This window comes from Protopterus annectens, chromosome 6.part1 (assembly GCF_019279795.1).
Source record: "Protopterus annectens isolate FY-2018-M chromosome 6.part1, PAN1.0, whole genome shotgun sequence".
NCBI classification, from domain to species: Eukaryota; Metazoa; Chordata; order Ceratodontiformes; family Protopteridae; genus Protopterus; species Protopterus annectens.
The window spans coordinates 420070383-420097140 of NC_056738.1; the positions used below are offsets into that span (position 1 = coordinate 420070383).

General features: G+C 39.2%; 1 protein-coding gene across 2 annotated transcripts in view; it reads left to right on the top strand.

Annotated features, from left to right (window-relative positions):
* LOC122805608 (ependymin-like) overlaps positions 1 to 26758 on the top strand; it is a 114926-nt gene that overhangs the window by 47851 nt on the left and 40317 nt on the right. For both annotated transcript variants that reach the window (XM_044075849.1, XM_044075850.1), the window contains 2 exons: positions 2978 to 3164; positions 13719 to 13806. In XM_044075849.1, the coding sequence (XP_043931784.1) occupies positions 2978 to 3164; positions 13719 to 13806 (275 nt within the window). The remainder of the gene's footprint in view (positions 1 to 2977; positions 3165 to 13718; positions 13807 to 26758) is intronic.

The window sequence follows — 26758 nt, forward strand, 5'->3', positions numbered from 1 at the left end:
CAGGATGCCCATATTGACCAGGCTGGCAGGAGAAATTGTAGGAAACTGTCCATCCATATTTGTCAGAATCTGAGGAAGAGAAGTCAGAGAGATCTAAGGGGGAGGCCTAAAGCCCAAGTGCTTAAACCAAAACTAAGAGGCTTAGAATAACACTTAAAATTTAAACAGGCAAAAAACAGCAGTAATAAATGCAGCAGAGAAGATGCAATTGAACACTTTAGAGAACAAGTAGTAGAAAAAACAATATGAAGTAACAGAGTTGGAGGAGGAAACACAAATATTGTAAAAGCAGCAAGCAGCCGTATAAATTGTTATTTATTTTTTTGTTAAGTAAAGTAGAAAGAGAGAAAGGAGGAACAGAAGATAATTTAAGGTTAAGAAACTAAGGGGAATGGCCTTCTCAAATGTTCTCTGTATTAGGTAGAATGAGCTAATGACACTAGAAAAAGAAGGAGTATCCCAGATCAAACTTACAGTAGGCGCGGGCAACTGCAAAGCCACCAAGTATAAGAACAAGACACCAGTAGGTAAGAAGGGTGGGAAACTATGCTACAGATACTAGCTACACTATTTTAGGCAGAAAATACTACATAAATGTTTATCATAGCAGAAAAACAGCAGTGAGACACTAAATAAAAGTTTTAAACAGATAAAGGAGCAAGGAGCTTCAAGAAAATGCTTTTAACAGCAAATAAATCAGTTGTATGATACACTCCTTGGTTGGAAATCAGAACAAACAAACATGCTTAACAAATGAAGAAAATTTCCAGTTAACACCTTTCACACAGTGAAACTAGCTAAAAAAGCTTTACAAACAATGTGAAAGTAACAAACGTGATTTAACAGGCCCTGTAAGGCAGACAATCTTAAACAACTCATCTGGCCCAAACTCTCCTCATCACCTCCACTATAGTCAACTAGTACTAGTTCATTGTCTAATATATTACCCTAACAAATATACCACACTAAAAGGCATGATCCAGCACTATCATCCAACAAAGTTCGTTGTTCTAAACATCAACGCCACCGTTCTGTCACTAAAGCCCAAAATGCAGCAGGAGTCTCATTATATTCACACTCACTAACGGATCTCTGCAATGCCCTTTCACTAGTTCTCAAGCACCTTGATAATCAGCAAGCATTCAAAACCAATCTAAGAGAACACCTCACAACATCCTGGTCATGTAGTTCTGCATCTCCAGATTAAACAAGGTACTACTGCATTCATCCTCTTATTTATTGCTCTTTCTCAGCTTTCCTCTGTTTTGCTATCCTTTTACTTACCTTCCTAACATCATCTCTCCAAGCTTTCTTATACCTTTTCATTTAAACTTTTCCTTCATATCTTTTCAAACAGATTTCTAAGTAGTATTATAAACGTCTGTCTACTGTCTATTTTAGTTTATCAACTATATCCATGTCCGAATAGCTCAAAAATTTTATTGTAGAAGCCTTTACTGCTGTTTGATTAATATGATACTAAAATGTCTGGACAGTGTATAAAATGTCTGGAAAGTGTATAAACTATTGTTAGAAGCCTCCATTAGTGTTTGTCACACATCGCTCTACTTGTCATTTGTAAATAATTGTAAATTCTATATTTATTGTTCTACTGCAGCTGTATATCTATATTTACTGTTTGTACTGAAGCTTTTGTTGAAAAGCCCCTGTTGAAAAGGGGCCTTTGTGCTCAGATGGACTTCCCCTGTCACAAATGTAAAATAAATAAATAATCACTGGATAGAAACAACTCTGGTAGTTTCTGAATCAGTAACAAGAAGTTTATGTAATCATGTGGTGAATAAGTTCAGAGGACTGACTGAAGTCCCATGCGGTGCATGACAAAGTACGCATGTATTTTCAAATATAACAGCAGGTAAGATGGACTTGTAGCATATTAGTTTTACTTAACTAATAAAAGCAAATTAATGTCTGGCACATAGAAACATAGATTATCAGCTAACTCAGAGGATTAAGGCTATGAGTTTGTAATGACCTGCTTTCTTGTAGTCTAGGGACTGATTCAATTGTCCTCTTTTTGCCTACTATTTGACTTTGAGCAAGTTACTTAACCAGACAATGCTCTCAAACTGCTGATAGTGTGATGTGTTCAAATGATATCTTCCATTCTCTTGTTCTAGTATATACTTACCAAGTTGTCTCAGGCTTTCCTTAGAAACCCCTCCCTCTGCATTACACCTCAGTTTTTATGTGGTTGCTTTTTGCTTTGTGATACCCACAGCTTTTAACTATTAATTATGTCTCTGTTCTGCTTTGAAATACTTGCTGTTCATCTGCAACTTTTGTTACTGAGATTTACATTACAAGACAATTTACTGTCCACCAGGACATAATAAAATTGTGCCACAGTCTTTCCCTTTATAGTTTCATTCTCTGCACATAGGTTAGCTTGCAAGTAATAATATAGTTAAATGTGGTTTGATACATTTTATATGCATATATTTGGCAGTGGTTGCCCTATCAGTATGTAGACCAATAAGACAGAGGGGTAGGAGCCCCCGACATCATTTACTACAGAACTATACTCTAACAGATCCTCGGTGTACATGCTCTGTTGTGTAAAGTGAGAATGCTTATCACTAATAGGAAGTTGACAGTTCCCAGGGCAGCACTTTGTCTGAAATGGTGTTTACTTTATTATGACTTTTGTGTTATTCTGACTACAGATGTAACTGAAACCAATTTGTCAGATTTCCACTGGCATTGTGCAAGTTAAGAATGCATTTATGATGTGACCCTGCTGATGTCAGGATGTAACAGATGTGTAGATTATTGCTAATTTGGGTCAGGCAAGACGATTTATGAAGTGCATTTAGCTCCTGTATGTGTAGCAGTAAGTCTTATGTCTCCATGTTGCAAGTGCTGTGCTTATTTTATAAGATAATATGCTTTGTGTGACTTGGATCCATATCAAGTCTTTATGAGTTCAGTGCTATAATTTTTCTCCTATTTCTAGAGATCAATGTACAGCATATTCTATCACAACAAAACATGCATCAAAAGTCCCTTGACCATACCATTCAGGAGGGCAGAAATTCCCCATGATGCCACCTTTATCGCACAGTTTGTTATTGGAAGTTCTTCATTGCCAGGGGAGGGACTGCTGGCTAATTCCTGGACTGGTGAGGATAAAACTCAGGGAGGTAAGAGACTTTGAGTGAAAGAGAGATTAAAGTTATTAATATCACTATGCTTTAAAATCAAATATGTGATTTTGAAATTAATTTTCCACATTCTTTTTGTGCATGTAGAACAGAAGACTGTAAATTAATATGACAGAGGAGTCACATGAGATGTAAAACAACAGAAATCTAGGATAACAGAAAACACTTAGAGGCATTTTTTTAAATCTTGTAAGTGATGTTCTAGAACAGTACTTCCATGGGTGCACAGTAGCAAGTCCTGCCTAAATCTTGCCCACCACCCAACACCCCCCTGATGTGTTCAAATAAGGAATGGTAAAAAAAACAGCAGTATAACTCCAAGTACATATTTTTCATTTTTGCCGGGGGGCAAGCCCCCTGTACCCTCTTATGTGGGGGCTGCATTCCTACACCAAATTAAATATACCAACTCCGAGATCAAACTACATTGAAGAAAAGGGTAAATTCCTCGTTCTGCTTTGTACTTTGGCCAATGTATATATGATGTGACTATCAAATCTGCATGTCAGTCAATCATGCATCATTTGCATACGACATCACAGACATTTGGCATGTCAATCAAAGCATGTCCACTTCTGTGCAGACTGACAGGGGAGATACTGTTCTACAACAATACCATCTTATGTGCCATTAAATTGTCAGTGTCAGAGGCTCAGTTGTAGCATTCATACCTTTGATGCTGGAAGATTAGAAGATTGTGGCTTCTTTTCCCACACCCATTTCTTTAATAGTGACACTACAGTGCAATGTGTGTGTGTGTGTGTGTGTGTGTGTGTGTGTGTGTGTGTGTGTGTGTGTGTGTGTGTCTGTGTGTGTGGTGGTGGAGGGTTGTACTCCTGAAGCATGATGGCTCAGATGAGATGTTAAACCAGGGTCCCACCTGTCCAAGTTGGTGGAAGCCAAGATGAATGGAAAATATAACATGGCAGTTATCTAGAGGAGCAGGGGTGCTTTATTTATTTCTTCTCAAAAAGTTTTACCTGCAGTTTAAACTTCAGTTATCATTTTGTACTTATCATATATGTGTGCATAGGGTGTATGTCAATGTAACTGAAAAGCACTATATACTGAATGTACAATGGTGAAACGTGAAAATGTTGAAATAAAACTATCTACTCCCCTACGTGTGTAGAGAAGTGGACTTGCCCCCCCTCTCCACAGGACTCATGTTAGCACTCGTTTCTGAGTTTCACTAACAGGTGATTGATATTGTTTCTAGACTGGCTGAGTATTGGCAGTGTATGTCTGTAGTGCATGTATGCTATTAGAAGGTATGTAGGGTTGAACATTGTAATGTTTCAGCATTTTAACATTTTTTACATTTTTGCATTTAGAATTATGTATTTCAGTATACTACTATTGAATAAGTAGTCCTGTATCCAAACACACATATATAACTAAATACATGTCTATATCTATATCTATCTATCCATATATATATATATATATATATATATATATATATATATATATATATATATATATATATATATATATATATATATATATATGTGTATGTGTGTGTGTATATATATATATATATATATATATATATATATATATATATATATATATATATATCTATATATATCTATATATATATATATATATATATATATATATGTCATCGTTAACCCCTTTTTTCTAATTTTCTGCATAAGGTCAAGGTGTTGCAACAGCTGTCATTACATCTCTCGATTCAATTCCATATTCCTACCTTCTTTAATAGTCATTCCTGACTGTTTCAGGCATTCTCTCATGCATTCTATTCATCTCTTTGATGGAAGTTCTCATTTCCTCTTGTTTTCTTTCAGTCATCAGAATACAGAATTGTTTACATATTTCAAAACTATAATGTAGTTATCATTTTTTGCCTTTTTGTTTTACCACGTAAGCATTTGAACTTCCCCAAGTACTTGAAGAATTTACTTTACTCAGTATAAATATCAATTGGGCCTTCTTTGAAAATAAGCCACAAATTAATGGAACAACCTGGTTGACGAAACATAAATAGATACAAAGATAAATTACTATATAAATAAGTAAATAGAATTATTCTTATCACTTCTGTTATGAAACCTTATGTGAAAAAGCTGTAATATTTGCTCCTCTGTTAAATTTTATATATATATATATATATATATATATATATATATATATATATATATATATTTTTTTTTTTCTTTTACATGAACCAATAATCTGAAATTCTGCCCATTGCATTTTTAATGCAGAATTTGAGCATTATGTGATACATCAATAACTTGTTATTAATGTTTTTGGGCAAGCAATCGGCCTGCATTACCAGCTTTAAACTATGCATATCACAATGACAACTATTCACAATGTGACATACAGTAAGAAAATAGGCCTGCTTTCGGATAGAGGGTTGTTGTTGTGTCTTTCGGCTTTTCCCGGTTAGGGGTCACCACAGCGGAACTCCGGTCCACTAATGATTGGCAGTTGATTTTTACATGCCAAGTTGCCAGCCCTGATGCACAACCTTCAACGAAGGTACGCCCATTCACGCATGTATCCACACAGAAGGCACTCTAGCTGAAAGTCGAACCGGTCAGCATCTTACTGTGAGGCGACAACACTACCACAGCACCACCACCGCAAGTGCTTTTGGATAGAGGGTAATATCATATATTGCTGTGGCCTTTATGTTGGTAATACATAAAAAAATCACATCATCACTTGAATGAATCACCACCGCGGGTGCTTTCGGATAGTGGGTAATATCATATATTGCTGTGTCCTGTATGCTGGCAATACATAAAAATCACATCATCACTTGAATGAATCATTTCCCTCCATAGTTTTTTTTATACACTTATGTATATATTTTACATATGCATATTTCTGATAAGTGAGGAATACAGTTACTAAATAATGCAAGAAATTGCAGTTAATACAAACTCTGTTTTTTCTGTTTAGTTTATAATACCAACCTTTATAGACTTCTGTAATGCTTGCTGTTAGCTTTTCTATTTAATTATTTAAAAATGTTGTTCCTGATTACTAAGGTCTGTGTTCTCAGTCAGTATAATGACAGGAAAATCAGATACAGGGGGGAAGCAATAGGTTATACCTGTAGTATGAACTAATATAGTAATAACCCACACCTGGGTGTGGGTAATGCTGGATTTACCCACAGTTGCTGTGGTTTGTTCACAAGGGAGAAGCCCGAGTGGTCAAACAAAGCCAACCATGGGTAAATCCAGCATTACCCACACCCAGAAGTGGGTTATTGCTATTATACAATGACATTATTTAAGAAAAAAATGATTACTTATCTTAAATAATGGCATTGTATAATGCCTCCTTGCTGCCCTTCCGCAGCTGTCTGGTATTCTGCGGCAGTTCTGATGTACTGCGCATGCGTATGCCTACGCAGTATATCAGAGCTGTGGGCAAAAGCAACGGAGAAAGCAAGATCTCCGTTGCTTTTTAAAAACTGTTTCGTTATGTTAAATGGGTTTAACATAGCGAGACAGCTTTATATAAAGCAACGGAGATTCTCCATTGCTTTTTTTAAAGCTGTCTCGCTATGTTAAACTCGTTTAACATAGTGAGACAGTGTGAAGCAATGGAGATCTTGCATTCTCCATTGCTGTAAAAAAAAAGAGTTATAGTAATGGAAAAAGTCCGGGCGACCGGACCTTTTTCCATTAATATAACTCTGATTTACAACGTGCACGCTGACCAATCAGCGTGCGCGTTTTTGAATATTAATGGGGGGGCTATTGTATAATATGATATGATGCATAATTGGTGTATTATATGAAGTCATACATTTAATTTGTTAGCCAACAATGAAAACTTCTTAGCATGTAAGATGATTTTTACATTTAGTTATTTATTTTGTATTGCCTTGGTTATTAATGTTGGCTGGTTTATTATGTTGGGAAAGTTCACCTAGTATTTTGAATATTTAATGTTAGTTGATACATTTGATTATTCACACGTCCCTTAAAATTCATCCTCCCTTCTCCCGGATCCACCACAGATTTTCCTCTTGCACTGCTTTAGTTTCTATTGGAGTATGTACCCTAAAAATGTGGTTACACTGGGAATCACAAATAAAGAGGATGTGGCAGTCATCGAAAGAATACACAGAATATGGAGAAACATGGGGGGTGAGTAGGGAGGGGATTTTGAGTGAAGGTGGGCAAATGGATGGAGAACAGTAAGAGATGAAAACCAGGGAAGAGATGGGCTGAGATAAAATGCATAGATGAATGGCACGTGAAAAAATGGTCAAGACAAAGACAATAGGTATTACTGTAAAGAAGGAAAATGACCTACACTGATTTAACATGCACTCCCTTCCGAGGGGATGGAGAAGATGGGCAAGTACAGAACAGCACTGTTGGGGGGAAGATATGACATATATCAGTGGGAACCAGAATAAATAAAGGCGGCAGATAGCAAAGTAGAGGCACTATAAACAAGTCTTCTATGAGGAGGTACACATCTCCCTGGACTGAAAAGTAAAATAACTGGACAAGAAGAGAGAGAGAGCATCTTAAGGGAGGCATTGGGGAACCACAAGCAACATGCTCATGCCACTTACACAGTGAAAGCTTTTAAATAAATTAATTTTATGACAGACACATACAGCTGTACAATAATTTAATTATGAGTTTTTTCACTTGCTGTATAAAAGAATAATTACCTATCGTCATGAAAACATTACAGCAAAGTTCATAACTCAAGCAAAATTAGAATTAATTGAAAAACTACGTAAAATTAGTTGTAAAAGGGAATATTGTGGAATGTACTGCTTTTCCTACGTAAGAGCTGAGTGAATAATATCACCATACTTTCACAATACTGCTGTACTGTTTCTGCTATTACAGGCTAGTTAATGTAGCAATGTAGAACATCTTCCACAAAAAAATGCTTGTTACTATAGTGGCTTTAATAAGACACTTTTGATAGAAGTAGGCTTCAGCAGGATCATAGGATCATAGTAGGTTACTAGGCTAATGGCCATGGGACCCTTACAAGCCTAGCCAAGAGTTTATCCCCAAAAAAGAAACCTCTGTCAGCATCTATCACCCCTGTCAGTCAGGGACACAGGTTGAACCCCTGGGACAAATTTGTGATTTCCCATCCACTCATCAAGGTTGAGTTTAAAGAGGGTCAGTGGGGTACGCTGTTTGACGTGCATGGGAAATCTATTCCAGAGATGGGGCAGCCTCTGGGAGGCAAACATATCTCTCCAGCAGGTTTTGTTTATGTCACATATTAGATTCAGGCCTTTTGAGCAAGAGGTGCGCGAGGAGTTAGACTTATGGATATGTAGCATCTCTGGCAGGGCAGGGTCTGAGAATAGCCTTGTAGGTGAGACACAGATCACCTCTGAGCAATCTGTACAATACAGAGTAGAGTGATAGTGATTTGAGCCTGTCCACATATGACAGGTGTTGGAGGCCATGGATTCTCTTTGTGAGATATTTCTGTGGCCTTTTCAGTTGGTGCAGATGTTTGGAGAGATGCATACCAAACAGGTCATTATACTCAATTATTGGTCTAATGATGGAGGAGTATAGAGAAGTAATAACCTACTTTTTTCTGGATGCAATCCCTTTACATATGAGATGAACCAAGTAAAAGGCTTTTGTGACCACTGCCACTACGTGATGGAAGAATGTGAGATTGTTGTCAACCTGAATACCCAGGTCTATCACCACAGGTTGTGTCCTAAGGAGGCTGCTGTTGATGTGGTAATCAGTAGGGGCCGTGTGTTTGTAGAATGGTATGATGATACATTTTTTTTAATTTAACTTGGGGCCATGACTTTGGCACCAGTCGTTTGTTGCTGTGAGACCATTTTGCAGTATGTTAACATCATTTGAGGAGTCAATGACAGCACCCAACTTACAGTCATCTGCAGACTTGGTCAGCCACAGGCCTTTTGTCTTTGCCTCGACCTCTGAGAAGTAGATGCCAAATAGTAGGGGTCCCAGGACAGATCCCTGGGGAACACCACTAGTGACAGGTCTGCTATTAGAGGTGGAGGCAACTATTTTGACCTTGTGGGCCCTGTCAGTGAGCCAGTTGGCCACCCACCTGATGAGATTGGGATTTACACCAAGTTGCTTTTCAGTGATGCCCGAGTGGGGGATTGTGTCGAAAGCCTTGGCCAAGTCTATGTACTGACTTTCTTCATCCAGGACCTTGGTGACAGATTTAAAGAAGTCAACCAGGTTCAACAGGCATGATCTGCCCATGACAAATCCTAACTGAGTGGGGTCAAGTGCTTGGAGACTGCCAATGTTCTTGTTTATGAGATCCATAATAATACGGTCCATGGCGTTACAAATCAGACTTGTCAAGCTAATGGACCGATAGTTTCCAGGGTCAGTAGTGGCACCACCTTTGTGCAAAGGGATGACAATGGCAGTTCTCCACTCTGCTGGAATAAAGTCTGTACTTAGGCTGTGGTTGAATATGGTTCTCAATGGCGAAGCTAGTTCTTGCTGGAGATGGTGCATAATACAGCCTGGATACTCTCAGGTCCCATGGAAGCTGTGTTCTTTGCCTTGGGTGGGGCCTTTAACACTTGATCTATGGAAATGTGAGGTGTGGGACAAGTATCGGGGATGTCGACAGGGCCTTGGGGGGATAGGGGGGTGAAGTTTGTGCTGAACCTATCTGCTAGCAGGTTGGCTCAGTCAACAAGATAAGTGTAAGTGGTATCATTAAGTACTAATTCAGAACAAACCTGACCTTTGCCATGGAGGTTCCTGATGTAACTGAAGAAGGCTTTGTGGTTCCCCTTTGTTTCAGAGGCTAGTTTCAATTCATAATTGGCTTTGGAGGTTTACACTAGTGATCTAATTTGCTTGTTGAGGCTAAAGAAGGAGTTTTTCCAGTTTGGAATTTGTTCCTTTTTACCCTTGGACAACAGTTTCTTCCTTTTGCTGTAAAGCCTGTTGATAGAGGATGTCCACCAAACAGGTTTGTGGTTCCTTGAGGACAGGTTTTAATTCTGTTGGGTATGGCTGAGTTCATGCGCTTGTACAGGTGCTTTTATACTGCACTGGCGTACTGTTCAGCATAGTTGTCTGCATCCTCTGAGGGTGGGGTGGTGGTGTGAAGCTACTGATTCCCTCCCTTAGGAGGTTATAGTCAGCTTTTGAGAAGTTTTTTAGCCTGATTACAGCTGGGGGGATGTTGGGTGGTATAGAAACTCTGAATATGACAGATTAATGATCTGATCTCACCAGAGAAGAACATACTATTGCAGTGGTGCAGCAGTCACTCATGTTGGTGAGAACCAAGTCCAGAATGCTATGTCACCTTGTGGGGGATGAGACGAGCTGGTCTAGTGTGTTAGAATTGATGAAGTCAAGGAATCATCGAGAGAGTGCGTTAGTGCAGGAATAAGTCACCCACTCTATGGTGGGGTAGTTGAAGTCACCAAGGATCAGGGTGTTAGGAGGTACCTTGATGGAGTCAAGTAGATCCAGTTAGGAGGAGTGGGTGTCCTGAGTCATGGAGGGGGTCTATAGCTGGCTATAACTTGGATGGGTGTCTTGCCAACTGTCAGTTGTACCTTGAGTAGTTCCAGTGCATTGCACTGGCAAACCAGTCTGGAGAGGTGCCTGTCCTTAATGAATATACAGACTCCACCACCCTTAGTCTTCCCGACCTCATTTTGGGGTTGGAATGTGTGGAATGAGTTGTAACCTGGTAAGGCAGGGGTGCTGTCCCCAGCCCTGAACCAAGTTTCCATGACCGCACAGATGTTGGCATCTTCCAGTGTGAGGAGATCCTCCATTGAGTGCATTTTCAGGTTAAGGCTCCTAGCACTGAGCAGCATGACCTTTAATTTGCTTTTTGACAGATTGTTTATGTTGGAAATTTGTCTTTGGGACATTGCCTAAAAAAGGCACAATGGGGGAGGCAAGAGCCTTGGCCAGGATCCGAAATCCCAGGGGTGACAGATGGAGGACATCTCTGGCAAAGCATCGAGGCCTGTCAACCATATCATCCTAGGCAGACAGATACTGGATCCCCTTGGAATGACACCAGAAGCTAAGCCAATTGTTGAAGTCAATTATTTTTTGCTGGTGTTGTGGTATCATTCTTGGTGAAGGTAGGATGCTGCTTAGGGCTTGGGTCATACCTGCTTGGGACACATACTCTGAGAGCTCAATCATGTCTCTCTTCATATAGTCCACGGAGGTGTATCTCAAGTCATTCACACCAACATGGACAATGACAGTGTCATACTTGTACTTGTTGAGAGACTTAAGTGCGTGCGTGATGTGGCAGATTCTGGCACCAGACAAACAACTGAACGTGACCCTCTCCTTTTCAAGCCTGGTGTGAGGGACATTGGTGTGTCTCACAACTGAGTCACCAATGACTAGTATGTTTGGCTTATTGTTATGCCTTGTGGGCTGTGTTGGTTTATTGTTTTACCTTATGGGTTGTGTTTGTGGGACACTGGTGTGTTGTCTGCTGTGTATGATGTGTTTGGTGTTGTGTGTGGAATGTTTGTAAGTGTGTTTTGGAGGTCTCTGCTGTTTAGTTAAGTTTTTGTTGAGGACCTCTGCATAGGTGGGTGTGTGTTGTGCTTGGCTATGTGATTTGAGTGGTGTGGTGTTTGTGCTGGCAGACTTCTCTTTGTCAGGAGTACTGAGTGTGGCATGAAAGAGCATGGATTTCAGCTTACTGATGTAGATGCATTTCTTGCAAGTAGAAGAATTATGTGCTAGGAGAAGAGGGCTGCCAGTAAACATGAGGCAGTTCCTACACTGTCTCAGTATGCCCATGTTGACCAGGCTAGCAGGAGAAACTGCTGGGAATTGTCCAGATATACTATTCTGAATACTTGGGCAGACTTATGAAGAGAGAGTTTTGATAAGGGTTTGTCCACAAGAGTGTAGACCACAAAAACCTTCTTAAATGTAAAGTAACTTGCCTGAAGCCCAAGTGGTAAAACAAAACTTAGATGCTTAGAATAGCAGATAAATTTAATCAGGCTACTAACAAGCAGTAATAAATGATACAGAAAGCCAGTAAAGCCATTATTTTAATAAAATGGCATGGATCTATGTAAATGCATCTCTTTTTTTTATTTTTCAAATACATACATTTTTTTTTGTTCTGGAGAAATAAAGACAGTTAACAAACAAAAAGTGTTTAACAATAATAAAAGAGGCAGAAGTGGGTAAGGGAGGCAGGGCAATTAGCTTTAAAAACTAAATCACAATATATCAAGAATCCTTCATGAATATTGGAGTGGGAAGTTTATGATCACAGAAACTGTATGAAAGGGGACAGAGAATTAATTAATGAAGACATGAGGGACTCAGGGATAATATATAAGAAAATGACAGAGTCTACAGGGAGGGGGAAGAAAAGCTGAAGGAAGACAGTATAGAAAATGAAAAGAAGGGAAGAGGAAGAACTATGAGGAAGACTTACAACTGTGCAAAGTGATTAACAGATTTGGAGCCATATTTGGATGATAAAATGAGAATAATCCACAGATTATTGTGGACATTAAATAAATTAAAGAAGGAAGAGAGGAACAAGACACAAACTGTTGGAGATGTAGAGAACAAAAAGTAGGAACAGTGAATATGTTCTAGAAATATAAGTAGCCATTGTTTATGAGAAACTGACTCAGGAATGGAGGTTGGTGTTGGGTGTTTTAAAAAGGAGATGAGAAATACGTGGCATCATGTATACTGAGGTTATTGTGTGAAGAGCAGCAAAGAAGGCATGATACTACTGGATGTAGCCCTTTTTAGATGAGTACAAAGTTATATAGCTTGGAAAATGAGAGAGATAAAAGATGACTGGAAAATGCAAATAGAGAAAAAATAGTACTCTAGCTGGGAGCAAGGGTAGATGGAGGATAACAGAAAATGAAAAAAGTGAAGGAAGGTTTTAGAGGACTTTATGACACACTGTGTCAACATAAACAAATCACATGGACAAAACAGTATTAACTAAAGACTGGGGGAATTAAAACAAATTGAAATGGGAGACAAAATAACAGAAGTATGGATGCGAAAAGAATAGGAATGAAGCAAACTCATAGCACAGAAAATAATTAAAATGCTAAGAGCAAAGAGCAAATTAAAAGAGAAATTCAAAGATAAAATACTTGTAATTATAGCATGCATAATGAAAACGTTCATGAAGGACTGTAAATTCAGCAGTCTGTGAACTCCATATAAATGTGTAAACACTACATAGGAAATAAACAATATTAATGTGAGACTCTTCTATTTAACTTACAGTGTTTGCACTGTTTGCATGTATTTTTCTCCTAGGTTTGTAAACTAGGCAAAGAAATGTCAAATGTCTACAAAATAATTATCAGAAATTCCGTTTGATTAGAAGTGAAAAAAATATTTGTGTAGGGAGCAAAGCCTCTCTTCTAATAACAATTTGCATTGTTTGTAACTACTGAATTCAGGATCATTATATCCTAAATGAGGATAAATAGTATTACAGTTCTTTGACACTTTTAAAACAGATTTGTCTCCTCATTTTTAGGCCGTTATATCATGACAGCCACAGAGTTTGGATGCATACCAGTCAGTCTTCTTTATAACAGCAATGCAACTGGTTGGAGTGTCACTTCGTAAGTGAAAATTTTCTACTTGCATTTAAAAGTAGCACATGATAACTTTTATTTTTCACTCAGTTTGCTCGCACATTTCAGGTCTTCAGCTAACTTACGTATTTGCTCTCTTAGTACATAATGTATGTATGTAATGTTATAAAACAAAGTGCAACAAACATGAGGGTTGGGAGTTTCTGTTTGTTTACTAGTTTAGAAGACTTTTACATGTTGCAAAAGATTATTTTTTTATAAATGACGTGCATGAACATGAAGAATAACAAATTATATTAAGATCTCTTGGTAGCTGCATGTTGGTTGTGGAATTATATTACCACTTTTTGTCTTGTCATGACATTCGTTATATAACATAGTGCATGTAACTAAAATGAGTAATTGTTGTACTCAAAGCATTACTGCATACATAATAATGCTTTTAAATACAAAAAGAACAGAACAATAGTACTAATTTCTACATTCCTGATATTTTATTGGGAAGAGAACTTCAGTTTGGCTGTGGAGGTAGTGCATGTATTCCCAGAAGTGGTGAGAGCAGCTGCAGTATAAAGGTTCAGGAGTACATATGTCAGACACAGAGCCATCCGGACTTCCATAAGGACGTGGTTACAGTTACACATTTAGAACTTTGGAATTACCAGCTGATAGGAAATGGGCCAGATGTAATCTAGTGGTCCTAATCTATCATAGTATTCATTTTTGCTTATCAGCAGTTATGATCAAGTTTCAAACAATAAATGCTTATCAATGCAAGGAAAATGAAACAAAACAGAAATCAGAGAAATCTATATTTCTTTATGAATTTGTCCCCAAATTTTCTCAATTTATTACTGTATGTAAGCCTCCAGTGGACTACATAAATACTATAGTGCATTTTGTCAAATGTCTAAAAAGTAATTATCAAAAATTATTAAATTCCACCTGAGAGCATAAGGCTCCTAATACATAACCCATCCCAAATACTTTTATATGTTTGCTTAAGAGTCTACACATTCTAGTAATGTTTTCCTTTTTTGAGCCCTCTGGCATCTTGTCATTATTACAGACCACATTCTAATCTCTTCCTGTAAGTAGGATGCCTTGCTAAAAACTTTTGATTTTTCCTAACATTGCCAGTTGTAATACTGCAGTCTTGTGCAGGTAGTTCTGTTTTCAAACCAGTAACCAGTCACTGACATAAACCTTCCAGTCCATCCTTTTTTCTTCCTGTTTTGAAGTGTACTTGCCATTTTGATGTGCAGTGGATCAACTTTTTGGATGTCGATATCCAAAGGACAAGTCACGGTTGTTTAAAAACCTGGGTATACAAGAAGAATATCTATAGCAATTCATTTTTGTCCTTCACAAGTTGCCATTCTTTCCACCAAAGGAAAGGAACTGTGAAAAGTCAATTTATCAGACTTTCAAGATTGACTTCTAATGATGACACTTGTCTAAATTAATTCTCAGTCCTTAAGAACATGCTTTTAGACTGAGAATACCCCATCTCTCTTTTGTACAGTGTTCAAACTGTGGTATGGGAAGAGGGAACTGAGAGGTATGCAGCTATCATAAAGGGTGGCTGGGTGAATTCTACTGGGTTTAACCAGAAGGACATTAATAAATTAACTGATCAAAACTGCATGATCCTTCAATATTCCCTGGATGTTAAGAATATTGAGCAGATTATTTGCAAGAACTAGCATGTTCATTCCTGTGATGAAGGGACCTGGCATTTGATTAATACCAGCCCACATTTATATATAAAAGGAGGCCCAACATCAAATATTTATTAGAGTTTATTGGAGAGACCTTGTCTTGACCTTCTTTCCAGACTATCAATGTCTCTGAAATGTAGGAAATGCACTAAGTGTTGTTACATTGAGAAAAATTATACAGGTCCCTTAGTGGACATTATCATGAAACATGCAAAAGGAGGCAAGTTTTATTGCTATTCTAAAAAGGTGGTATACATTGTGATTTGTATCCAACGCTAAGTGTTTTATGTAGGCAAAACCAACAATGCCCTCAACAAAAGAATATATTAGCATGTTTATAGTATACAGAAGGTTGACAGCAAGACTAGCCTTTCTAGGCTTTCTTTATCCTGTCTGTCTAGGTTTTAAAAGATTTAAGTTTTTTATTTTGGAACACGTGCAAGCAGCTGCCTACATAAGGGACTAGAAGAACAAATTAGTGCACTGTGAAATGTGGCAACTTAGATTAAATGTCACACATTTGCCAGGGAATACTGATGGCATTTCTATTATCAGTCAACTTAAAATGAGAGCATCCAAGTTGTAAATAGTGTTATTTATTCTGCATTTACTGTCTCTTTAAGATTTTCCTGGGCTTTAGTGGTCCCTGTCGCCTGATTGAGTGTTTTTGGGGGGCTGTCTTCATGAAATTTTTTTTAAACAGTTTTACTTCCTGTTTCATGGTTCTAATATTGTCTTTTATACAAGACAAACGCGCTAAACCATGAATGTTTTTATCTCCAAGTTTTTTGTTTTGTTATTAAAGTTCTGAGTTTGTTAGACTGCTGGTGTTCAGTTCATAGGTTCATAGGTTCATAGGTTGGTACTAGGCTATCAGCCCTAGGGCCTATACAAGCCTAGCCATAACAATTCCCTGGCTATTTCTTCCCACATTATTTACTTTCCTGGACCCCTGTCTAGCAGGGCGACTGACGTGATCCCTGGGGTGAATTTCCTTTCTCCCATCCAATCGTCAAGGTTCCTCTTGAAGAGGTCCAAAGAGGCACTCTGCTTGACATGTATGGGCAATCTATTCCAGAGTCTGGAGAGTCTCTGGGTCAGGAACCTATCCCTCCAGCATGTTTTGTTTATTGTGTTGACAAGGTTTAGATCCCTGGAGTGTGTAGCTCTGAGGGATTGGGATTTCTTTAAGTGTAGCATGTCCAACAGCTCTGGGTTTGAAATGGCCTTGTATGTTAAGCAGAGATCGCCTCTGAGTAGACGATATGCGACAGAGTATAGCTGGAGTTTTTTAAGGCGGTCAGCGTAGGGCATCTGCTTTAGGCCTGTGATTCTTTTAGTGAGGTATTTCTGAGGCCTTTCCAGTTGTTGCAGATGTCTTGAGAGGTACATACCAAATGGGTCGTTGTATTCTATAATGGGTCTAATGAGGGATGAGTACAGTGGGACAATGACCTCCTTTTTTCTGGATGAAAAGCCCTTTGTGATGAGGTGTGCCACATAGAAGGATTTCCTGACTTTTGTGGTGATGTGGTTATCGAAGGTGAGACCACTGTCCACCTGTGTCCCTAAGTCTCTTATCACACTTTCTGTGTTTAGTGTACTGCCACCTATATGGTAATTCATGGATACATGTTTTTTCCCAAAGGGGATAACAATACATTTCTTGGCATTGAGCTTGAGCCCATGGCTCTGGCACCAAGCATCTGTTTCTGTAAGGCCCTTTTGTAGAGTATCCACATCATTTGGAGATTCAGTAATGGCTCCCAGTTTGCAGTTATCTGCAAACTTTGTTAGCCAGAGTCCCTTAGTGTTGACCTGTACTTCAGAGAAGTAGATGCCAAACAAGAGCGGCCCCAGGACTGAACCCTGAGGTACTCCACTTGTCACTTGTCTGGAGCTGGATTTGGAGTCGGCTACTTTTACAGTGTGGGTTCTATCAGTAAGCCATTTAGCAACCCATTGGGTGACATAGGGATTAATGCCCAACTTAGTAAGTTTATCTATGATTCCAGAGTGGGGGATGGTGTCAAAGGCCTTGGCAAGGTCTAGATAGTCTGTGTGGACCACCTTACCCTTGTCCATGGCTCTGGAGACTGATTCAAAGAAGTCAATCAGGTTCAGGAGACAAGATCGACCCTTCACAAACCCAAACTGGGTGGGGTCCAGTGTTTGAAGGTTGCCAATGTCTTTGTTTATAAGTTCCATGATAATACGCTCCATGGCCTTGCAGATAAGGCTTGTCAGACTGATGGGACGGTAGTTTCTGGGATCCAAGGTGGATCCCCCTTGTGGATTGGGATAACTGTAGCTCTGTGCCACTCAGTGGGCATGAAACCTGAGGTGAGGCTATGATTAAACATGACACCTAGGTGAGGTGCCAGTTCATATTGTAGTTCATGTAGTACACAGCCCGGGATGTCATCTGGTCCCATGGATGCTGTATTCTTGGCTTTAGAGAGTGCGTTTTGTTCCTGTGTGGCTGTTATTACTGGAATTTGGCAATCTTCCGGTATTGAGATTGGCCATTTAGGGGGTGAGAGGGGGGTGAAGTTGGCACTGAATCGATCTGCCAGGATATTGGCAATATCCTTCGGATCAGTATATTTAATGCCATTCTGTTTTAGCTCAGAGCAGATCTGAGCATTGCCATTTAGATTCTTGACATAGTTATAGAATGCTTTGTGGTTGTCTTTGGAATCTTTGGCAATTTTATTTTCGTAACTAGCTTTGGAGGATTTTATGAGGCATCTCAGTTTCTTACTGAGGCTAGTAAGGAGTTTTGCATCCTGGGATTTTCCTCTTTTCTGCAAAAGTTTCTTCCTTTTGTTGTAAAGTTTGTTTATGGCAGGGGACCACCAGATTGGCTTCCTTTTTGGATGAGAGCATTTTGGTCCTATTTGGGATGGCACGATTAGTGCATGAGTGGATGTGCTCATACAGTGCCTTAGTGTAGGGTTCTGCAGTTGAACTTTCAGTTCCCGTCTGCATGGGTGTCATGAAATTTGTCACATCTGACTTGAGTAGCATGAAGTTGGCTTTGGAGAAGTTTTTTATGGTGGTTTCTTTACTGGGGGTGGGGGTGGGATGTGGATGTTAAGGGTGATTAGCTTATGGTCAGACCTGACTAACGAGGGGGTGACCATAGGTTTGGAGCATTGATTTCCCATGTTGGTAATGACCAGGTCTAGGATATTGGAGCCCCTGGTGGGACTATGGATTAGTTGATCCAGGGCATTGGAATTTATGAATTCCAAGAACCGTTCATAAAGGTGTTGGGACATGAGTAGTTTTCCCAGTTAATGCAGGGTAGTTAAAATCACCCAGTATTAGGGTGTTTGGTTCTATCTTAATATTTTCCAGTATGTTTAGAAAGGTGTAGTGAGAATCTTGGGGTATGGTGGGGGATCTGTAGCAAGCTACAATTTGGATTGCAGTCTTACCTAGTGTTAGTTGCACTTGGAGAATTTCAGACACATTGTGTTGGCCAACTAGCCTGGTGGTGTGAATATCCTTGGTGAATATTGGCACTCCTCCACCTTTAGTGTTTCGGTCCTGGTTTGGTGGCCGAAAAGTGTGGTAAGAGTTGTAGCCTGGTATTGCAGGGGTTCTCTCTGGAGCCTTGAACCAGGTCTCAGTTACTGCACCGATATCGATGTTCTCCATTTTTAGGAGTGCCTCGAGAGAGTGCATTTTGAGGTTTAGACTTCTAGCATTGAGTAGCATTACCTTCAGATTTTGCATGCTTGTACCTGTTACGGTGGTGGTTTTGTCCTTTGAAGTTTGCCTAAAAAAGGCACTATAGGGGTGGCAAGAGCCTTAGCCAGTAACCTGAATCCCAGGGGTGACAGGTGCAGACCATTTCTGGCAAAGCATCGTGGTCTGTCAATCATGTCATCCCAGGCAGACAGATACTGGATCCCCTTTGAATGACACCATAAGCTGAGCCAATTGTTGAAGTGATTCATTTTATCCTTATATTGTGGTATCATTCTGGGCAAAGGCAGGATGCTACTCAGGGCTAGGGTCATACCTGCCTGGGCCACATGATCCGAGAGCTCTTCCATGTCTCTTTTCATGTAGTCCAGGGAGGTACGTCTCAAGTCATTCACTCCAACATGGACAATGACAGAGTCATATTTGTACTTGTTGTGGAGTGACTTGAGTGCATGCGTTATGTGGCGGATCCTGGCACCCGACAGGCAGCTGACTGTATTTCTCCTTATTCAACCTGGTGAGAGGGACATCAGTGTGCCGGACTATAGAGTCACCTATGACTAAAGTGTTAGGTACATTGTCTTGCCTTAGGGGCTGTTGCTGGGTGGCACACTGGTGTTGTGAACTATGTGACACATTGGTTGTGATTGGTGTTTGTTTGCGTTTCAGCGTCAGAGGTCTTTGTTGCTTGGGCAGGTTACAGTTAAGGGCCTCTGCATATGTGGATTTAGTGTTGCTATATGTGGGTGTTGGTGGTGCGGGTTTAGAAGGGCTATGTGTTGCTTGAGGTGTAGTGTGGGTGTTAACCTTCTCCTCTTGACTGTTTAGCACAATCTTGGGTGGAGAGGGCTTTGCTTCCAGTTTGGCTATGTAAGTGCATCTCTCACAGGTTGTAGTGTTGGGTGGTAGGAGGAGAGGGTTGTCTGTGTACATGAGGCAATTGCTGCATTGCCCCAGTATGCCCAGATTCACCAGGTGGACAGGAGAAATCACCGGAAGCTGAACCTTGGACATGCCTGGTTTGGGGCTTTTTTTTTCTTTGTAAAGTATAGGAGCTGTTTCCTTAGCAAGGTACTTTGCAATTATAGGCTGTTTAGTGCCTACTATTAATTTCTCCTTGTTAACAAGGAGAGTTCAGTGTTTGTATGAGTTTAAGGCTTCCTAGTGCTTTCCAGCAGGTATTAGAGAAAGTGCTAGTCACAGGGATGCTTAAAGGTAAGATTGAAAAGAATGCACTCTGCAGTGTGCACTAGAGAAGTTAGATGTGAAAGTAGGTAACTTGAGTTTTACCTGTTTAAAAAGTTAAGGTTTAGTGGAGAGTTACTATTTTTAAAACAGCAAGATGGATTGAAAGGGGTGGTCACTTTTGTATTTTGGTACTATGAAATACTGTAGGATGGCCAATAAATTTAAATAATTGAAGGGGTGAGATTTCAAAAATGATGATTTTGTGATTACTCACATAAGCCAGTGAAAGTAGAGAGAAATGAGATATATGGTCAGATTAACATAAGAGGCGGGCAACTAGAAAGACAGTGGTTCTGCCTGACTCAGAACAGAGAGCTGTGGTCTCTTTTGAAGTTTTAATATGCTGTTAAAACAGAATGCAAGCAAAACACAAGGTAAAGAAAACAAACTACAGTATTCAAAATATAGAAAGGCAATACAGTAATACAAAAAATAAAAGCAAACTAACCTTTCCTTCACAGCAAAATGTAGCAGAGTCTGGATGAGCCTTTCTGGTAAAGTTCTTTTCTTTTTTTTCTTCCTTTATTACTAAAGGAACTCATTACCCTAATAATATCATCACTCCCCCTCCCTCTGTCCCTGGCACTCAACAAACTCTCTTTTGAATTTCTTTTTTAACAAGTTCACATGTTCAGCCCTATCTAAATTCATACCATGCAGCATTACTATCTGTAGTGAACTCTTTAGGTTTATAGTCTAGTACTAGGCTAACTGCCCTTATGGGCCATTTTAAGCATAGCCAATTACCTCATGTGAGAATCAAACCCTGCACCTAATGTCTTTAAAGTAAGCACCTTACCATTACGCCAGCTTCCCACCATGCAAGATAATATTTTTTGCCATTTCTCCATACCTACATAGCCATTCACATTCCAGGTTAATGTAACAAATGTGGCTGTTTCACATTAAATTCACTGTACCTTTCTTAATGGGTGACTTTTTTGATGCAGAAACCTTTCCACAATTGCATTGCTATCCTATTTGCTGAATGGCATTTCACTGCCCCATGCAGAAATACTGCACCATATTTGACTGCACACATATTACACATTGTAATAACTTTCCTAACACTGTGTCCCTCCAACAACAACCCCATCACATACAAGAAACATTATGTACATATAGTTTTAGAAAAAAAATCAACATGGTAAATGACCAAGTTAGAGCCCTACCACAATAGGCATTAACTAACCTAAATATTAGGTTTGTTCTGATAATTTGTATACTATTGCCAGCTTTTCATATAGCAGAAACAAAATTGCTATCTAAATCTATTCAAACTCTATCCATCTCTAGACTAGACACCAACCTGCACATTTGCCATTAATCTCCCTACCTTTCCACTCACCCCTTTGCTTTTCATTATTCTGTTCCACTCACCCCTTTACTTTTCATTATCCTGTTCCACTCACCCTTTACTTTTCATTATCCTGTTCCACTCACCCTTTACTTTCCATTATCCTGTTCCACTCACCCTTTACTTTTCATTATCCTGTTCCACTCACCCTTTACTTTTCATTATCCTGTTCCACTCACCCCTTTACTTTCCATTATCCTGTTCCACTCACCCCTTTACTTTCCATTATCCTGTTCCACTCACCCCTTTACTTTCCATTATCCTGTTCCACTCACCCTTTACTTTCCATTATCCTGTTCCACTCACCCTTTACTTTTCATTATCCTGTTCCACTCACCCCTTTACTTTCCATTATCCTGTTCCACTCACCCCTTTACTTTTCATTATCCTGTTCCACTCACCCCTTTACTTTCCATTATCCTGTTCCACTCACCCCTTTACTTTCCATTATCCTGTTCCACTCACCCCTTTACTTTCCATTATCCTGTTCCACTCACCCTTTACTTTTCATTATCCTGTTCCACTCACCCTTTACTTTTCATTATCCTGTTCCACTCACCCTTTACTTTTCATTATCCTGTTCCACTCACCCTTTACTTTCCATTATCCTGTTCCACTCACCCCTTTACTTTCCATTATCCTGTTCCACTCACCCCTTTACTTTTCATTATCCTGACAATCTTTACATTATTCAACTTTTTTCTCTTATCTGGGTTTTATGCATCGCTGTTGCAGCTGTTCAAATGGATAACCAATGGAGATGTTGGGATCTGCTAGAGTGAGTCCTACTGAGAGGTGTGTGTGTGGGGGGGGTTTGTTCCCTGCCAAAAAGAAATTAAAAGAGAAGAGTGATGTTCCACATTCACTCTTGTCCTGGATTTTTGAGTTTTAGAAGTGCCAGCATTTCAAAAGGGAGTTGTTCAAATGGTTGACATTACCTCCTTCCATGTTTTTTAATACACTGACCCTTTAAGACTTACTTCAGTCCTTTTGTCATGTTCTACTCACTAAGTTCACCAAGAAGGTAGTCTAGGTAACCTTTAATAAATAACTTCTCTTCCTGGATCTGGTGTCTGGCTGTCACTTAGCTATCTGCACCAGCAACTGAAAAGAACAAACTGATAAGTTTATAGGTATCATCAAGACCTTAGTTTTACTTCAGATTAGCTTTTAATAGTAGAAAAAATCCCTGTATTAAAAAAGAACAGTTCTTTATCCTAAGCAACAGTTTGCAAATGGTTTAATCAGTTTTCTTCATTTTTTGTGTCACTACATTCTTTTCCTTTCTATTATATATGGCTTTCATACCTCTGAACTGTATAGATTTTTGCGTCAGATTTTTGGTCTGTTCCTCATAAAATTTGTGATTTTCTGACAAATCATTGACAATTGAAGTCCCTAAATAATACTAAATAATGACAAACATTTGAGTTTCAGACTTTATATCCTTCATAAAATACATAATGATGGAAAACCTGTTATTCTAGAAACTTTCCAAGTTTAGAGGAACAATATTCAAACTCTGTCCCTATTTTTTTACCTTTGTCCCCCCACTCTTTCTGGCTTTGTTCAGATTTCTTGCACTGAGAAGTTGAGAGGTATTTCGACTTTAGTACTACTTTTTAAATCTACCCACTCAACAGCATACCTCTCAACTTCTTACAGCAAGAAGTCTGGAAAAAGCATTAATAAAAATGGGACAATAGCCCAAAAATAGGGACAATGTTTTTAATATTGCACTTACAAACTTAGAAAGGTGATAGAATAACAAGTTTTGCTTTAGCATGAATTTTCTGAAGGGCTAAAGGGTATGAAGTCTGAAACTCAAATTCCTGTCATTATTTTCTAACTTCAGTCTTTAATGCTTTGCCACTAACTTGCTAGAAAATTTTAAGAAAAATGGATAAAAAATATGAGGCAAAAATCTGGACATTCTGTGAAAATATGTACAGTTGACAGGTATGCCCAACAGCTACAACTGGACATGTCATGTAAACTGTATTGTGGTACACAGTGAAGCTGATTTTTTTATTCTGCTTCTCTTCAATTGCAAAAAGTTGGTTTTAGCTCAACACCTTTAATTACAACCCTTAGCAATTGGAATTCTTAACATATATCTAATATATTTATTCCCTTTCCCTGCAGAAATATTGCTTTTATGTAGCCCAGGAACAGAATATATATATTTTTTTATTTATTTTATTTTTACATTTGTTTACCGGGAATGTCCGACTGGACACATGTCCTTTTTCAGCGGAGACCCAGGGAGAAAGGCTGCAGTTAATACATACACATACAGATATGAATAGCATCCAAATGTGAAGACAAGACATATCAAAGTACAATTGACAGCATTTGCATTATATAATTTAAATGTGAGTTATATACATAAGTAAAGGACGAGAAAACAGTTTGTAGTACATTGGTATTCAGTGAGCTATGTTCACAAGACTCATACAATCCAATAGTACATTAGAGTAATTTATGCAGGCATGGGAAGGTATAGATAGTAAGAAGGTGAAGGTGAAAAGATTGCAGTAATAGTAAGATCACAAGGTGAATAAGTGTAGCATTTAGGCAATGGTGAATAAAAGTAGGCTATTAGAAGGATGGATATGTTATGATGTTAAAAGATATAGTTACTGTTTCTTTAATTAGCTACGAAGATTTGTAGAGGAGACAGTAGAGAGTGAGATGCTATCTGTCAACTGATGGTGGAACATGAGCAGAGGGATTTGGTAAGGAAGTGTTGTTTTGGGGTACTTTTGAATAGAGATAAGGATGTAATGGAGGTAATGTTAACTGGCAGTTCATTCTAGATTTTACCTATGTAACTGGCAAATAGGGAATCACCTGCTTGGTTTCTGGATAAGTAGGTTTTTATTTGTTGTTTGTTGGAGGAACGTAGTGGTCTATTGGTAACATAGGGTTGAAGAAGGGTTTGTAAGGATGGCATTTTGTCTGGTTCTGAGCAGAGTTTATGGGCCATTGTCAAATGTATTCATTACTCATGCTAAATACAAAAAACAGCTGATGTATATCTGTATACATTAATAAATAATTGCAGTTAGATTTCTATTTGCCATACTGAGCTTCTCCTTCCATGCCACAGTAATCCAAAATAATGACAGCCACGGTGGTGCAGTGGTTAGCATTGCTGCCTCACAGCAAGAGGTTCTCCGGTTCGATCCTCGGCTGGAGTGCCTTCTGTCTTGAGTCTGCATGTCCTCCTGTGGTCGTGGGTTTCCTCCGGTGCTCCGGTTCTCCCACATCCCAAAGACATGCTGCAGGTGGATTGGACACTCTAAATTGGCCCTAGGTGTGCGTGTGAGTGTGCCTTCTGTGGAAGGTTGGGCGCCGGGCTGGCAACTCGATACCGTAAAACTCCACTGCCATTCAATGTGCGGACAAGGTGATCCGCTGTGGCGACCCCTAACCGGGAAAAGCCGAAAGAAGAAGAAGACTATTATATCCCCTTCCTCTCACAACAAGCTGTAGTTGAGCATGCAGTGTTATTCAGAATAACATATTTTACTTCAGCCCCCATTCCACAAATGGGGTTACTTCATTGCGGTTTTCCCTCTTAATTTACAATTATACTTCTGCTTCAGTCCTACTCTGACAGTTTAGCTTTAATCTCCGAGACCACCTGGCTTGACTTCAATTCTCTGCCTCTCCTGGTCTGTTCTTGTGCTACCCTTTGTTTCTCCACCATCTTCTTTTGGAACAAAGTGAAGGATTTTACTGGCATCCTCTCTCTAAGACTATCATTGAATGCAGACAGGTTTGCAACTGGACCCATCTCCATGCATCTTCTATTGTTACTGGTTAAAATGTATAATTCCTTCCTTCCATCACCTGGTCAGACTCCCTAAATATTTTGAGCCTCCAGGAAATATACTCTGAATACTAAAGGATATTGCATTTTTAAGCTTATTCCAACTGATACTCTCTCATGACTGCTATAGATTTGCTGCATTTCTGTCTAGTGTAAGCAGAATAGTGACTTTCTGCAAATATTCTGGTGTCTCCAACTTTCAGCACCTTTTCCAAAGCCACATTTTTGTTAACAACACTTATTTTGTTTGTGTGCTTGTATCTTCACACCTACTGGTTTTGGCTGCCTTCTTAAAAGACTTCATGGGACATAAGCACAATGTTCCCTCTCTATTAATATCTCATGCTGTGAAACACTAGTCTGTTTGCTATTCATAAAGATTGTGTCTTCTGTTCGTTTTAGATTGTCATACATGGCTGTAAAAAAATGTATTCTTCTTAAAAGGATTATAATAATCATCATTAGCCCTCTTTTTTTCAATTTTCTACACGGGGTTGAGGTGCCATGTAAACTGTCACCATCTCTCTTGATTAAATGCTACTCTCCTACCTTCTTCAACACTCATGCCTGACTGTTGCAGGTCTTTTCTCACACAATCCATCCATCTCTTTGCTGGACCCCCTAGTTTCCTCTTTACTTCTTCCTGTATGTTTCAAATCTTCTTCACAAGACTATCTTTTGCTTTTCTGCACATGTGCCCAAACCACCATAATGTGTTCTCTTTGACATTCTCTGATATTGGATCTGCCCTGGCTTCTGCTTTGACATTGTCATCTCTTAGTCTATCCCACAGTTTGCATCCTACCATTTGTCTCAGGCACTTTATCTCCATCACCTCTAGCCTCCTCAACTGCTCTGCCTTCGCTGCCCAGGTTTCTGTACCATATAGCAGTACTGGTCACGGCACTGTTTTGTACACCTTACATTTCAACTTGTTTGGCATTATGTCATACACTAACCCTGACACTCTGCGCCAGTTGGTTGCAGCCCCTCTAATTCTAGAAGGTGCCCTATAGTGGAAGAGTTGTACATACTAACTCTGATTATATCTTTGACCTCCTCATTCAGACTTCCCTTCTCCTCAAGCACCCCACCAAG